At 37.9% G+C, this 17,069-nt stretch overlaps 2 protein-coding genes across 13 annotated transcripts in view; one reads left to right on the plus strand and one right to left on the minus strand.

Annotated features, from left to right (window-relative positions):
* LOC130905354 (cingulin-like protein 1) overlaps nucleotides 1–3,174 on the plus strand; it is a 124,917-nt gene extending 121,743 nt beyond the window's left edge. For all 5 annotated transcript variants that reach the window (XM_057818670.1, XM_057818667.1, XM_057818669.1 and 2 more), the window contains one exon: nucleotides 169–3,174. In XM_057818670.1, the coding sequence (XP_057674653.1) occupies nucleotides 169–316 (148 nt within the window). In that variant the 3' untranslated portion in view covers nucleotides 317–3,174. The remainder of the gene's footprint in view (nucleotides 1–168) is intronic.
* Nucleotides 3,175–8,464: 5,290 nt separating this feature from the next.
* LOC130905462 (ras-related protein Rab-27B-like) overlaps nucleotides 8,465–17,069 on the minus strand; it is an 86,535-nt gene continuing 77,930 nt past the window's right edge. For all 8 annotated transcript variants that reach the window (XM_057818897.1, XM_057818891.1, XM_057818898.1 and 5 more), the window contains one exon: nucleotides 8,465–13,205. In XM_057818897.1, the coding sequence (XP_057674880.1) occupies nucleotides 13,019–13,205 (187 nt within the window). In that variant the 3' untranslated portion in view covers nucleotides 8,465–13,018. The remainder of the gene's footprint in view (nucleotides 13,206–17,069) is intronic.

Raw genomic sequence — 17,069 nt, forward strand, 5'->3', positions numbered from 1 at the left:
TCGTGCACCCCTAGCATGTAATAAGCGATTTTTTGGAACTCCTCTAATGTCAATGCGATCGTATGTCGAGGTACCACTGCATATCATGTGTGGGAATCCAAATGTTGAGAGTCCTGTCCACCTTTTAAAGAAATCAAATGTAAACGTGTGATTGTTTGCTCTGTTCAGGCGTAAGGAGACTCTGACAATTCGCCAGACTCTCGATAACCTGCGGCTAGACCTCAGTGTTGATGATGAAGATGAACAAGTGCCACAGCGACAGGAAGTCAAAGAAGAGAAAGCGCCAGAGCAGATCAGCAAGGTCACCGAGGTTTAATAGTCCATTCTTAATGTGTTATAGAAGAGTAAGAACACGTTTTACAATCAGGTTTGATGGGAACAAGTGTGTAAATTCATGAGCGGCCAATTCTGTGTCACCACTTTATTTTTCTTTCAGATCTAAAATAAAGAGTCACACAGTCCAAGCGAAATGTACTCACACAGAAAAGGATGAAACACAGTTTCCAAAACATCGTCAACTGCAAAGATATATTGACCATATGATATTTTACTTTTTGTATTACCATAAATAATTTGTTGCACGCACATCTATTTACCAGTAATATAACGAGTAAGAAATATGTACTCTTTGGGAAAAAATTGAATTTCAAACAATAGTACTCACAAGGCACTTTATTAGGTACACTTGCATAAGCTCTAACACACAAGCTGCATCACGAACTGTACTTTTTAAAAAGGTAACAACTTTTAATAGACACTGTCAGGGATTTATTAATGTAACGTGTTTATAATTTTGGTTGTAATGTAAACTGTTGTCTTTAATCATTGCATTGTGCAGGTGTCTCTAATGTGGTAGCGAGGGAGAGTTAAATTGATTTTACCCCCTAAGTGGTAAGAGATTTTAGTTTTGTCATCTAATGCCATATTTGAATGTAACATATTTTCCGCACTATAAGGCGCCTCAGAGTATAAGGAGCACCTTCAATGAATGGCCTTTTTTAAAAACTGTTTTGATATATAGGGTGCACTGCATTATAAGGTGCAGTAGTAGTAGTAGTAGTAGTCATAGTAGTGGTTGGGGTTGTGTTATATATCCACTAGTTGGTGCTGCGCTAAAGGAAATCTCATGCCATGATTAACCAATATTAATCCATATACAGGTAGTCCCCGGGTTACGACATACTCGACTTACGCGATTTTGACTTCACGACGCAGAGTCTCGTCCGTCCTTTTGTCACCATTCATTTTGTTTTTTTTAGTCGCATAAACAGTACGTCATTTTGCCTCACAGTATCTAATTTTTTAAACTTTACTTTGTTAATATGACGTGTTCTGTCCTCAATAAACGTAAAGTTGTTCAGCTTTACAGACGGCAAACAAGGCAATTGTGCTTTTTGAAGCTTTTTACTTCCTTCACGTTTGACATTTTCTAAAGCTGTAACACACATATGTACACTTATGTTCAAAACAACATGCATTTTAACAATAAAACCCTCGACACAAAACATTTGGTCTTCATACGTCCATCTAGTCTCATCCATATGTATATTCAGTAGATTAAATTAGCCTAAAGTCCGCTAGCTTAAATGCTATGAATGCTAACGTATTTACAATTCTCATAGCAAATTGCTCACACATAACTCCTAAAACTATAGCTCGAAACCTAAATACAAATGCATCCACAAACATATATTAGTTTAAACAACTTACAGCCATATTTGGGTCAAACTAGGGCGTAGCTGTCCTTTATCCATGTCAGATGTCTGAATCTGGTCCTAAATCCTACAAGGCGAAAGTCCAGCCAGACCCAACGATGCCACCAGAGGGCAGTGTATCCTCCATCATTAAACAAAATACAGTATCGTTGGACTTTTTGGATAGTTACTTTGAGATTTAGAGATACTTAAAGGGTTATGCAGAAATTCGGGTTAGGTCGCCAGCGTAGGAACGGATCTTCTTCGTAACCCGGGGACTACCTGAATAAGGCGCACTGTCTGCTTTTGAGAAAATTAAAGGCTTTTAGGTGTGCCTTATAGTGCGGAAAATACGGTAATCATTATTAAAAATGCATTGATAGCCAAATTTTCTTCTCAGAACTATAAAGATTGCTCTAATGTATTTATTAAAGTCCTGCCAAACTCACTGTTTCGAAGATATTTGAGTTTTAAATGTGCCTTAAGTAGTAGAAACTCAATATTACATGTTTAAATTCATGCTGCTGTATAAAAAGGTTTTGAACTGCGAGTAAAATTTTCATTTGTTACTGTTTTGACTTTTCATCATTTATCCAGGAAAAACTCAGCTCAGTATGAAATCATACAGGTTATTCTATTTTTATTTTGTTGAGGTTCGTAGACAATCTTTAAGGAGGGTTATTTACTGCATGGTAACTCATTCAACACCATTGATTGCTGCTAGTGCTCCCAGTTAAAATAGATTGGCGTCTGTGGCACTGAATGAGAATGTTGTCACTAAACTGGTCTCAGATGTTAATATATTACAGGGTTGCAGAATGGAGTCACACGACAACTTTTATAAATCAATTTATACTGAATAGTAGTGGTTCTCAAGTTACATTGCAAATTACTTGTTGGACAAAACAGGTCTGTAAATAATGGGAAATACACATTTGATGCATTGTCTCAATTATTTTGGTAGGGGAAGTGTGGAATTTCAAAAAGCAACAAAAAACTTAAAAATAACGCTGAATGTACTTATTGACATTTTTAACATCCAGATTCTAGTGTGAAGTTTAAAAAAAATACAAATACTATTGTGTAGACTTGTATGGAAACGTTGGATTTTAAGTTAAAGAGGCTTCTTGTAATTTGATTTTGGCCGTTGTAATTTGTGTTCTTGGATTTGTTGACACATTTCGTCCTCTGGGCTCGGGAAAAAATATATATATTATTATTTTGTTTGCTTTATTTTTACATATATGCAGTGTAGCCCTGCTATTCGGATAAAGTCTGGATCTATATTTTGTTTACATTTGCTGGTGTATTCAGGCGATTTGATTTTGGGGATTGCTGTCATATTTCATTGCCCGTCTTTCTGCATTCTATTAAAGATGCTATACTACAATAATTTACAACAGATTAACACTGTTTTTTTTTTTTTTGTTTGCTGGTTATGCTGTCCATATTTATTGTTGTTTTTCCACATTGTCTTGGTGAGAAGTTTCCTGAATAAATTCTTCTCAATTGAAAGTGTTTTTTTTCTCTCTCAGAATTTGAGAAAATGTCACTTCATTCATGAATTTGTGAATTTCAGTGCATCACGTTTTATCACTTAAGAGGAACAAAGCTTTAGGGTAGAGTGGGGTGGGGTCTGCTGTCCTCATGCCTGCAGGGGCCGTGGGTCGGAGAAGAGGTCAAAATTTTAAAACTGGGTAAACCGCGCCACCATGTGGAATAGACCGTTTTATGTTCTCGCCACGATTTTGCGAATGATAATAATCCAATTAACATAGGTTGAATTGGACGTCCATCGTTGTCAAAAAAATATAAAAATATCTTTAGAGTGTTATTGGGGGTAATAAAAAGAGTGTATTTTTGTATTTATTGATTTTATTAGGAGTAGGGGTGCAACAATTAATCGATTAATCTACAACTAATCGATTTGGAAATTAATCCGCAACTATTTTGCTAACCAATTAAAATTGTTTACGACCTTCTTCACCTTAAACGTGTCTTAATTCTTGAAATTATACATATTCACAGTTGTAAATATTAGCAAATTTCTGAATTATATTTTTGTTAAATCTAAGTAGGACATGAATTTAAGATTTGCTTTTACTTTGGAAAACAACAATTCACATTTTTGCCAATTTTCAGACATTTTACCGAGCGTCTAGCTTCTTATAAAGGCTGCACCAACTAATCGATGCCAGCAAATTTGATAATCGATACAGTTGAGTCAGGTCGCTATAATAACATATTTTTTTAAAGAAGGTAGTCATTTTGTCTTCATTGTTACAGCGCTGGCCAAAAGTATTGGCACCCCTGTAATTGTCAAATAATGCTCAATTTCTCCTAGAAAATGATTGCAATTGCAAATGCTTTGGTAGTTACATCTTCATGTATTTTGCTTGCGATGAAAAAACACAAAAGAGAATGGGGTGGGGAAATTAAATCATTGGCTTGCACAAAACTCCAAAAAATGGGCCAGACAAAAGTACTGGCACCCTCGGCCTAATGCTTGGTAGCACAACCTTTAGACAAAATAACTGCGAACAACCGCTTCTGGTATCCATCAATGAGATTATGACAATGCTCTGCTGGAATTTCAGACCATTGTTTTTTGGCCAACTGCTCCAGGTCTCTGAGATTTGAAGAGTGCCTTCTTCAAAGTGCCATTTTCAGATCTCTCCACAGGTTTTCTATGGGATTTAGGTCTGGACTCATTGCTAGTCACTTTAGAAGTCTCCAGTGCTTTCTCTCAAACCATTTTCTAGTGCTTTTTGAAGTGTGTTTTGCGTCATTGACCTGCTGGAAGACCCATGACCTCTGAGAGAGAGCCAGCTTTCTCACATTGGGTTCTACATTATGCTGCAAAATGTGTTGGTAGTCTTCAGACTTCATAGTAATATCATTATGACCTACTTTTTAAGACACTTGAATGTCTCGTGTGTGGCGATGTGAAAGTCATATAAATATGGAAAAAAGGCAAGTACATAAGAGTCAATATTGTCCTTGTCAAAAAAAAGAAATGCAATATTAAATCTGTCCATTAGGTGTCAGCGCATTTCCAGTTTTACTTGTACAGTGCCACGTTGTAGTTTATCCGGAATGAAAAATCATCCTAACAGAATTTTTAATGCAGTGGTTCTTAACTTTGCTAAAGGGAGTGAACCCCATGAGTTTCAAACGTGCATTAACCGAACCCTTAGGAACCCCGCCCCCAATTCAAAATCAATATATTTAAACTAGCAAGGTAAAAAAAAAGTGAATTTCCATTAAAATGTATTCTCTTTTGGACAGCATGTTTTTAAACATGCCAAAATGTATGTTTTTATATGTATGCCTGCAGCATATCTTAGAATTTTTCATTCAAATTTGGAGCAATATATCTTATATTGTTCAACATTAAACCTGCTTGGTTGCATTAACCTTGACCGTGCAGTTTCTGTCATGCTCACATCTCAAATGATATCAAATTTAATGAAAAGCTCTGCACAAAATGATCGCCAAAGTTTTACACAGTAATTTTGTTAATATGTATGTATATATATGTATACATATATATATATGTATATATAAATCTTCTCACAAATAAAAAAAACAGTGAATTTACAACAAATAATGTTGCCTTTTGATTTGCTTTTCACATTGGAAAATGAACTTAAACTCGATTCATTTCAGTTTCTATTTTTGTTTTCATGTCGACATTCTTATTCTATTACATTCTTGCCTTACATACTATTTTCATGGCGTAAAATGCGACGCAAATGTTGTGTTTTTTTATGTAAATGCAGTGCACGTTACCCGTAGGTCTGTTGTACTTCCTCATACCAAGTGAGAGTCAACCTTTCACTGAGCAAACCGGTTTCTTCTCCCATCAGATGGAGGACTAGCAGTTGAAAGAATTGGAATAAAGCTTGTAAATTGGGGACTAACCAGTCCAAAACCTGGTCTAAAATGCCACTCTGCATAGATTTCAGTGTCCAAAAATTGGGCCCTGCGTGTCTTATCCTTCACTGAACCCCTTAGACTGACTCACCGAACCCCTGGGTTTTGATCGAACCCAGGTTAAGAACCACTGGTGCATCTATAGCCTGTCTGTCCTGGGATTGGATCTCTCCTGACTGTGGTTCTCCCCATGGTTTCTCTTTTCCCATGGTGTTTTTTGAGTTTTTCTCTGCCGCCATGGAAGGTCTAAGGATGGGGGATGCCCAGAACATTAACTCATCTCATTCATCTACCGTATCTGACTTTGTATCAAAATGACTCTGTAAAGCCCTCTTAGAGAAACCTGTTTTGATATAGGGCTATACAAATAAAATTGAATTAGAATTGAATTAATGTATTTATTTGATTCATATTCATGTTTTTGTTATTTAAAAAAAAATCTAACCATTATTTGAGTCAAATTGAGGATTTTTCCCCTAATTAGGATCACTTTCTGGATACGGTTTTACCTTAGTAACCCTTTTTAGTAGTAACCCTAGCCCAGAGGTCAGCAACCAGCGGCTCTAGAGCCACATGTGGCTCTTAAGCTTTCCCGAGTGGCTCCCTGGAGCTTTTTCAAAAATGTTTGAAAAAGGGAAAAAACAGGGACAGAGGAATATATTTTTAGTTTTAATATGGTTTCTGTAGGAGGACAAAAATGACACATTCTTCTAATGCATAAATATTGCTCAGAAGTTAAACTTGAGGTGGCATAGTACGACAGCGTAATCACGTGGTGCGTCTTTCTCTATAACAGGGGTCTCCGAACCGGTCCTGAAGGGCCACTGTGGGTCCTGGTTTTTGTTCCAACCAATCGAGTACCGACCGTTTAACCAATTAAGTTTCTGCTAAAACAAGCAGCACCTGACTGCAATCATCTGATTACACGTGTAAAACACCAGATTGGTGCATAGGTGTTGTCTTGTTTTGTTGGTATGAAATCCTGCGCCCACTGCGGCCCTATGTGGAATAGTTTGGAGACCACTGCTCTATAGGATGCACTGCAGGGAAAATAAACATTCACTGTATTTTCAGCACTAAAAGGTGCATTGGTGTATAAGGCGCACCTTCAATGAATGGCCTATTTTAAAACCATTTTCATGTATAGGGTGCACTGCATTATAGGGCGCAGTAGTAGTAGTAATAGTAGTAGTTGTTGTAGTGGTTGGCGTTATGCATCCATAAGATGAAGCTGACCTGAATGGAATGCCATGCCATGGTTAACCAATACGGATCCATATGAAAGGCACATCGGATTATAAGGCGCACTGTCTGCTTTTGAGAAAAATGAAGGCTTGAATATGGTAATAATGAATGCTCACTATGTATTTGTACCCAACTTACTCATTTTGTTGCCTTCATTATAATGCATATATGTCTTTTACTTTTAGTGGCTCCAGACATACCGTAATTTTTTGACTATGAGCCGCTACTTTTGTCCTTCATTTTTAATCTTGCGGATTATAGTCCAATGTGTCTTATTTGTTGATTTATTTGGGTTAATAGGTAACACTTTATTTGACATCGGCGTCATAAGACCGTCATAATTATGACATGACACTATCATGGGCAATACTGAATGCCTATGACAGATGTCATTAAGTGTCATCTTGCAAATTATGTCATTATGTCACTAACTCCATTTATGTCCAACACGGATCTTTTACATCCATTCAAAAGTGAGATAATTTACCAGATAACACAAAATGACATCTGTTATACGCATTCATTAATGCTCATGACAGTGTCATGTCATAATTATGTTTGTTTTATGGCGCCACTGTCAAATAAAGTGTTACCAAATATTGTCACTTGTAATAACCCTTTAATGCCTACAATATGAAGCAATTGTCAGAGAATCACAAAATTTGATTAATAAGGTCTTAATGAAACCTTTTTTTCGAATTTGTAAAAAAAAATATATAATTAATTAAATTATTCAATTAATATTAATTAAATAATTAATATATTAATATAACATTAATGTGTGTAATAAGTGGTATAATATCTATAACCCTTGCTAAATCCTGTTTTTTTTTTTCTCATGAAACCTTCAGATGCATGAGTTGACTTGCATCCATTTTTTTTTTTTTGTTTTTTTTGTTTTTTGTTTTTGAGGAAAGAGTTCAAAATTCTGAATTAGTCTCAAAATCATGAAATTCTAAGTGTATCAAATGTTATACATTTGGCAAGAAGGGGTTAATGAAACAACTGCAACAGTAACTGATGAAATAATTAGCACAGAACATTAATTTTGATTGGTATTTACATCTGTAGCGCTGCAATGCATGCTAGGAGGCATGTTGGACAATAAAAGTTGACAGCAGGTGGCAGCAGAGGTTGACTGTCTCCCCCAAGGGAGCAGTGATGGCCAAATGAAGCTACTTGAAGCAATTGTTTTGCAGTCTATTGGGTCAAAGCTTCATGGTGGTTCATTTGGTCTTACGACAGTCGTATGATGCCACGATGTCAAATAAAGTGTTACCGGTTAATATCTTTTGGTGTTAACATCCCATAATGCAGTGAGGACAGCTGCGGCTTATAGTCCAGTGCGGTTTATCTATGAATAAATATCGTTTTTGTGTCAAATTTGGTGGGTGGCGGCTTATCGTCAGGTGCGCCTAATAATGCGAAAATTACGGTATTTGATTTTTGTTTTTGGTTTTTTTGCTCCAATATGTCTCTTTCAACATTTTAGGTTGCCGACCCCTGCCCTAGCCCTACCAGCCCTAGCTGTAGTAGCCCCCGTCTTTTAAGTTTGGATCAGTTTTTAAAAATCATAAGAAAAACACAGATTAAAACTAACGGATTTATTTGCAACACCAAAAGCATCACAGTCATTTCATTCTCAATGGTTTCAAACATGCTGCCTGGCGGTGCCACAAACCTAAAAACAAGAAAATAGTAAGAAATCACACACAGGCATCAAACAAAACATTTACAAACTGCAGTCGTCTGGAAAATTTCCACAAAGTTCCAAAAATAAAAGCTCTTAGAGGTACTTAAGACTTTTTTTTTCATCTGGCACACATAGAACAATGCGATGTCCTTCTTGGCACATCAACATATTGAGTAGCTCACACTTTACAGAGAGAAAAGTTAATAACAGGCACAGAATGACTCCTTAAACATTGTAAACTTTTAAAGAGGATATTTAAACTACACTTAAGATTGAGGTGTATGGGAAAACATGCATTAAGAGGTACTAAGAGATCAGTCAAGAAGACAAGTTAGTTGAAGAAACTGGGAAGAACATAATTCTGAATTTACGGAGGCTTGGATAAAAGAAATAATTCTTTTAAAAGACTGTGTTGGGGATAATGTTAAAGGCAAAAGCCTGAGTAAAATAAATAAATCATGAGCAACTATTTCGCCTTGGATATTACTGATTTAAAAACAAAATAGAAGTTGCTGAGAAAAACTTAAAAAACAAATCAACTTCAATATAATAAAAATGCAAGCCCGACCTTTAACATGAGTGAAAAAGTGGAAATACTTGGATTATGTTACTATTGGTCAAAACCTCCCCATGTATTAAAGTTTTAGCACTCCTGTAAAAGCTCCAAGTTGGGAAAAAAGTTACATTGCCCTCAGTTTTAACATTCATAACCACGGTCATTTTTAAAGTTAGTTTTTTTCTCTCCCATCAAAATACATGATGTATTGGGAGTGAACAGAATTGTCACAGTCCATTAAATACATACTTTGGATTAATTGAAGAATCTTAAAAGCTAAGATAAGTTTGGATTTGTCTAAGATTCAGTTAGGAAAGGTTCCATCTCAGAATGATCATTATATAATGAAAAAAAAAAAAAAAAATCGATGCATAAGTTGCTAAATAAAATTAAACACGGAGAAGCTCACAAACACACAAACAAAACTTGACAAAAAGGTACTGAAGTTTACAAGATGCAGTAGCACGTTTATTGACTCAATCCAACTTTTGGTCAAATAAAAGGTTAAACATGAAGCAAAGCAGCTCTTTAGGAAACTACAAAATCCCTTCTGCTTAGGAAGGGTTAGGATGCTACCACGGTGTTTTGATATGGCACGCTTATCGGACGTTGGCACGCACATGCAAGCACGCTCACAAAGAAATGTGAAAGTACAGTGCAGGCCAAAAGTATTGGCACCCCTGCAATTCTGTCAGATAATGCTCAATTTCTCCCAGAAAATGATTGCAACTAAAAATGCTTATTTTGCTTGCAATGAAAAAACACAAAAGAAAAAAAAAACCATTATCATTTTACACAAACCTCCAAAAATGGGCCTGACAACAACATTGGCATCCTCAGCCTAATACTTGGTAGCACAACCTTTAGACAAAATAACTGCGAACAACTGCTTCCGGTATCCATCAATGAGTTTCTTACAATGCTCTGCTGGAATTTTCGACCATTCTTCTTTGGTCAACTGCTCCAGGTCTCTGAGATTTGAAGGGTGCCTTTTCCAAACTGCCATTTTCTGATTTCTCTACAGGTGTTCTATGGGATTCAGGTCTGGACTCATTGCTGTCCACCTTAGAATTTTTCAGTGCTTTCTCTCAAACCATTTTCTAGTGCTTTTTGAAGTGTGTTTTGGGTCATTGTCCTGCTGGAAGACCCATGACCTCTGAAGGAGACCCAGCTTTCTCACGTTGGGTCCTACATTATACTGCAAAATTTGTTGGTAGTCTCCAGACCTTATAATGCCATGCACATGGTCAAGCAGTCCAGTGCCAGAGGTGGCAAAGCAACCCCAAAACATCAGGGAACATCCACCATGTTTGACTGTGGGGACCGTGTTCTTTTCTTTGAAGGGCTCGATTTTTTCCCCCTGTAAACAGTATATTGCCTTTTCCCAAAAAGCTCTACATCTGTCTCATCCGACCAGAGAACATTTTTCCAAAACATTTTTGTCTTTCTCTGGTAAGTTTTGGCAAACTCCAGCCAGGCTTTTTTATGTCTCTGGGTGAGAAGTGGGGTCTTCCTTGGTATCCTACAGTTAAGTCCCTCTTCATTCAGACACCGACAGATAGTATGGGTTGACACTATTGTACCCCTGGACTGCAGTACAGCTTGAACTTGTTTTGGATGTTAGTCAAGGTTTTTATCCACCATCTGCACAATCGTTCGTTGAAATCTCTCGTTAATTTTTCTTTTCCGTCCACATCTATGGAGGTTAGCCACAGTGCCATGGGCTTTACACTTATTGAAGACACGCACGGTAGACACAGGAACATTCAGGTCTTTGGAGATGGACTTGTAGCCTTGAGATTGCCCATGCTTCCTCACAATTTTGCTTTTCAAGTCCTCAGACAGTTCTTTGGTCTTCTTTCTTTTCTCCATGCTCAATGTGGTACACACAAGGACACAGGACAGAGGTTGAGTCAACTTTAATCCATTTTAACTGGCTACAAGTGTGATTTAGCTGATTTAGCACCACCTGTTATGCGCCACAGGTAAGTAACAGGTGCTGTTACTTACACAAATTAGAGAAGCATCACGTGATTTTTCAAAGGGTGCCAATACTTTTGTCCGGCCCATTTTTGGAGTTTTGTGTAAAATGATAATGATTTTTGTGTTTTTTTTCATTGCAAGCAGAATAAATGAAGATATTACTACCAAAGCATTTGTAATTGCAATCATTTTCTGGGAGAAATTGGGCAATATCTGACAGAATTGCAGGGATGCCAATACTTTTGGACAGCACTGTACGTTTTATCTGAGGTTTACTTTAGTTGAAAAGAAATGCTGTTTTTTGTAAAGTTAGTTTTTATTTGGATTTGGCACATTGGCAGATTAAAGGTGATAAAGTGAAGCCAAAGCTTAAGGTCACACAGACCTTTCGAACACACCCATTGTGCACAATACAAAAAAACAACATAAATTTCTCATATATAATTCGATCTGTATCCATATGATGGAAGGGCCATATAATATAAAGTGGCACCATACACAAACTGCTCTCTTGGATGCCACCGTTTCAGCACTTTTAGGCTTGAGATCCCTACAAATGCCTCACTGGGGAAACATAAATCATATATAGCAAGAAGATAACTCCTGTTTCTTGTGCAAATCAACACTTCAACACACATTTTCCATAATATAAGGCAGATAGAGGTGTCATATGATTTTGGCTAGATGATTGACTTGCACAAAACAATGTATAAAGTGAGACAGGTTTTGGAAAAACATGTTAGCTGACTGAAAGCATTAAAGTGTAAATAAATAGTCTTTTTACACAGAAATTCAAGACTTTGTTGGCTTGACTGGAAAATAACCAAGTGAAAAAAACAACACTGCAGATGTTTGTAATGGAGTCTGCATTCTAGGTGTAATGGACGGGAAAAAAACGTACAGTACATTGCTAGAAGTCATTAGGACAAGGCATCATTTTGTCACACTCAAGTGATAATCATGTACAGTGAGTCCAGATGTATTTGTTTTCCAGTACAAATAAGAAACACAATTTTCGTCCGGCAATTTCTCCAAACAAATGCAACTGCTCATAAACTGCCTGTATGTTAATATGCACAGTATATTTATAAAAGTCTTGGGCCACCATTAGATTTGCAGTTTTAGCACTGCCGCGTTGCACGGGCTCAATCTATAGCTATGAAACTGTCTACATGAAAGTATCTAGTTCTCTAGTTTAGTACATCTGCATAAAAATTACTATACTTCATTTTGATCATCACAAAAATATAGGTTTTAGCAGTTTCGGCTACAAAACTTTCTGACAACAATGAAACAAGTGGAGACCCAAGACTTTTGTACACGACAGTGTATAGCGCCAGAGCATTTGCTCCAATTTAAGGAAGTTTAATTGTGGAAGTGAACAAAAGCAAAAGTCATCATTTTCATTATTCATCATTACGGCGTCATACAGGTAGGCAGAACACAAAAACAAACACTTTCAAACAAATAACCATTAGAATACAATGCTGATCAATCCGTTAAGGACTTAAGTGGGCTCATTGATTTAATTTAAACTCGTTTGAGAGGCAACTGAAACAGGAAGCAGCCTTTTCCTGTTAGGAAGTGATGAAAAGTAAGGAACAGGATAGGAAACTGGAGGTTAGATGAGAAACAGTACGTATCAGGCCTTACAACTAAAACGGAATTGAGACTGGCGTGATCAAACTGCAGTACCTTGAGTACTTTAGCCCTGCTCCAGTCCCATTGAGGCTTGAGGCAATAGAATGAAATAGTGAAAAAGATGAAGACGGTAAGTAAATTTTAGTTCAAGGCCAAAAAGGAGACACGCAAGATGACACCAAAGAAGCATGCAAGCAAAATGAGGAACGACAAAGAAAATGGGGCGAGTAGAGAGTACACTTGGTCACTTCCAGATTAAGCACTTGAGCTCTAGCATGCACATTTCTTCTCATCGGGCTGTGCAGTTGAGAGCTTTGTCGATCCCGTGCCATTAGACGGCTCCGTAGGCGGCTTTTCCACACATTGTTCCATCCTCTTCATGACCAGGTCCAACAGTGTGATCACAGCCCTTTCCACCTCCTCCCCAGTTGCAGCACTCGTCTCGAAATATGGGATCCTGCCAGCAAGAAGTCAAACTATTTTTAACAGTCAGGTAAATTAATATTGGGACAACACCCATCTTTTTTCACAACAATGAATTGGAAATGAAACAAAAAGGACACATAGTGGATATACAGGCATACCACTACTTATGAAAATCTCTACAAACGTAATTTTCAGGTTACGACACATCTAGATGGGAAAATATTGCCTCTTGTTAAGAAAAAAAAAAAATCAGATTATGAGAGGCAAAAATACTATATGCAGGGGATAGTATATTTTTTCGTATTTACTGTTTGACTGATTATTTTATATTGGGTAGGTTAGAGTAATACAAATGCTATTTAAGAAAAACAAGAAGAATATATATGATATTATGAACAGTTGGACTTTGAATGATTAGAACTGGCAGCGCCAAGACAACAGGCAGATAAGGATAGAGAGATAGAGGACACCTTCTGACCACGGAAGCCCAACATGTGTGTCATGCAGCTGACTGAGAAAGATTGATGCTGACAACCAGGTGATAGGCAAGACATCGACAAGCCCGCATCTGCATCACCAAATCCCGCAATCAGCTCTTCTGGACAGTCCAGAACAAATGGCGGGACATCTTGTCTTGCCCAAAGGAACATCTGATACATAGGAATAAGCCTGTCGCAATATGCAATAATTCCATTTATCGCGCGGTATATAAAAATGAAGACGGTAATTTTCTTGCTGCGATTTATCGCCTCGCGTGCACGTGCGCGTGACGCACGCGCTTGCGGCAGATGTGTGGCAGACGTGCTTGACAGCGCTGTTTAAAGTTCAGCTTCCTTGTGCCACTCTGTTTTATTGACTTCTGGGTATGTTCGTTTTATACATTTGAGTTTGAGTGACCATCATTTAAGGGATGGAGGCAGGGCCGAGTGCACTGTCGGCGCACAGCAATGAGCGAGCGGAATGAGGAAGAGGACGAACCAGTCTGCAAAATGTTTCTGGAGGTTGTTTTAACAAAGATGGCCAACAGAATAAATCTACATGCTCATTTCAAACACTATCATTCTCTCCAGTTTTCACTGCTTAGTAAGAAAATTGCATCGCAACAAGCGGAGCCTCCTCGTCACGTTAATTGACGATTAGAGGTATTCGCTTGATGTGAGCAATACAGACGACACCGCGCAAAATAGCGTTCCCTCACGGAAAGTGAAGTCCGCTACATTGCTGAAGAAATGAGACCGTTTTAACTTTGTTAAATGATATTTGATACCTTTGGGAGCCAAATTTTTGTTACTGCTACTTAATTAATTGGTCTATTTTTCTCTGTTGTTGTTGAAGTGCAATTACTGTTACTGCAACTTTATACCTATGTGCCTAAATGCTTAAGTTATTAAGTGCAATTTTATCTTTTCTTGAAAAAAGACATTTATTATGTGTTTCTGTGCGGTATTAATATTGTTGTCTTTTAATTGAAAGAGGCATGGTGTATTGTTTTTAGTTGTGATTTCTTAAAAGGTATTTTTTTATTTTAAAAGTAAACATTTATTGCGTTTAAATGGGTGTAGTTGATCTATTAATATATATTGTATTCTCACTGTGTTATTGTAAATCGGTTAAAAGGGGACGGGACTTGATAAGCATATGCTTCTCTCGTCAGCCCTCGTCTTTTCTTTGTTTTTTTCGGGTTGCTCATATCACATCTTGCAACTGTCAATGATACCGATGATGATGACAATAAATAAATAAATAAATAAATAAACGCTCAAAAAAAAAAAAAACATTTGGGGGGGGGGGGGGCGCAATAATATCGGATACCGCAATAATTTATGAGATAATTTATCGCCCACTAAAATTTGTTATCGCGACAGGCCTACATAGGAACCCACAACCGAGAAGTGAACACTCAGAACTCATGTGGCGCTGAGATGGCAAAATCCTTAATTCTAGTTGCCCAGACAATAGTAACCGCGAAACTCTCCCGCCGAACCCACAACGGAGAATAATCCTAAAAAATGCCCAAACACACCCTTCTTCCGGACCACAGCCTGCCTCACCAGAGCCTTTAAAAGACTGAATGTTTTACTAATCGTTGTCATTTTTCTCTGGAACCTTTTGTTGACTTGTGACCTTGTTATGCTAACTTTGATGCAGGTTGGAGTTTCAGTAGCAAAAGTATTGGTGTGTTCCCCAACTCCACAACATTCACGTGTTTTTACAGTACTTACAGTGGCTGCTGCTGGCTGAAAAAATTCTAATATTCCTCTTCGATGGCGGCATGTTTTCGACACGTATTATTTCTGTCAGGGCTGTGAATGCGTGGGTGTGTGTGGGGAGGGAGAAGGGGGTCAAGTCATTAGCCAATCAAACATGCGTTTGAGGGGAAAAATAGACTGGCACATTCAGCAAGTGAAAAGGAGTAAATGTAAGTCTAAACATAATGAAAATAATTCACTTAATAATGGTGCGATCAATTCTATCCTTACAACATATGGGAAGACAAGCTAAATTACCTATATAACAGAAATCATTATATAATCCAAATAAGGTTGCTTAAAAGTTGGTTGGGACAATTTGAGCCTTACGAAAAGTTGGTTGTGTTATGTCCCTACTGTCCCTATGCAAGCCTACGCCCTTGCCTTAAACGCACATTTGATTGGCTGACCCTGGATACAGTTTGCCTCCTCACCTGGGTCTCTCTTTGCTGTATGATTGTTGCCGACTTGGAATAAATAGTTAACTTGTGTTTTGAAAACTTGCAGCTTTTAAAATGGAGTCAGAACAAGGGGTTAACACTAAGGTGAACGTGTGGAGTTTGGCCTTTTGGCCACCCGGGCCGCTGGAATTGCGCTAGCTCGGTTCCAGCGGTTCGGCTGGCATGATTCCGGCAATCTGGCAGAAGGGTCTACAATACAGGTAGTCCCTGGGTTACAACCTACCCAACTTACGTGATTTCGACATTATGACGCCAGAGCCTCGTCCGCAATTTTGTCTCTAGTCTTTTTTTTTTTTTTTTACGACGCGGAAACAGTACCAAGTTCCCGTTGCTGTTCTTCATGTCAGGATCCCCTCCTCCCCTAGTAGCGTCGCTGTCGTACTGCAGTTCTTTTTGGCTAAGGAGATCTGCCGCTTTCTTGTTCTCATCCTGCTGCCGTTTCTCCTCTGGCGTCGACTCTTCTTATGAGACCTGTTCTAGCTTTTTGAGTTCGGACGGCGAACTTATGATGAGGGAGGCAACGCTGGCGACCTGAGCAGCCATCATATGGCATTTAACACAACGTACCTCACAGTACAGGTAGTCCCCGGGTTACAAATGAGTTCCGTTCCTACGCTGGAGACGTAACCCAAATTTCCACATAAGTCGGAATTAACCCGTTAAGTACCCCAAAATACTGCCTTAATATCCAAATAACTATCCAAAAACATGTATTATCCGTCATTCGCCAAGATGGTGGAAGTCCTAGTTAGACAGCGAGCTAAGCTCCGAAATGACAATGTCAGAGTGTCCGCATGGTTTGCTGACTTTAGTCAGCTGCTCGCGACATCACTTGCAGAACGAAACTAAAATAAAAATGAAATTAAATGAGTTTCATCTTCAATAACAGCAATTCAAATTTGCCTTTATAACTAGCTGCTGATACAGCAATAAGAATCTACGCGAACAATTAGCATGTATCGATTACCGTCTGCACATCATCCAAAACAATCACATCAACTCGCTCGAAGTATTCGGCCACAACTGAAAATGCAAAATTAACAGGACAAACGGTGTTATACTGGACTGTCTCAGGAAATTAGAATACACAATATTCTAATTTTTTGAGACAGTCCTGTGTATATATACAGGACTGTCTCAGGAAATTAGCCAATCATATTGTGTATTCTAATTTCCTGAGACAGT

The sequence above is a fragment of the Corythoichthys intestinalis genome, chromosome 17 (genome assembly GCF_030265065.1).
Source record: "Corythoichthys intestinalis isolate RoL2023-P3 chromosome 17, ASM3026506v1, whole genome shotgun sequence".
In the NCBI taxonomy this organism is placed as follows: Eukaryota; Metazoa; Chordata; class Actinopteri; order Syngnathiformes; family Syngnathidae; genus Corythoichthys; species Corythoichthys intestinalis.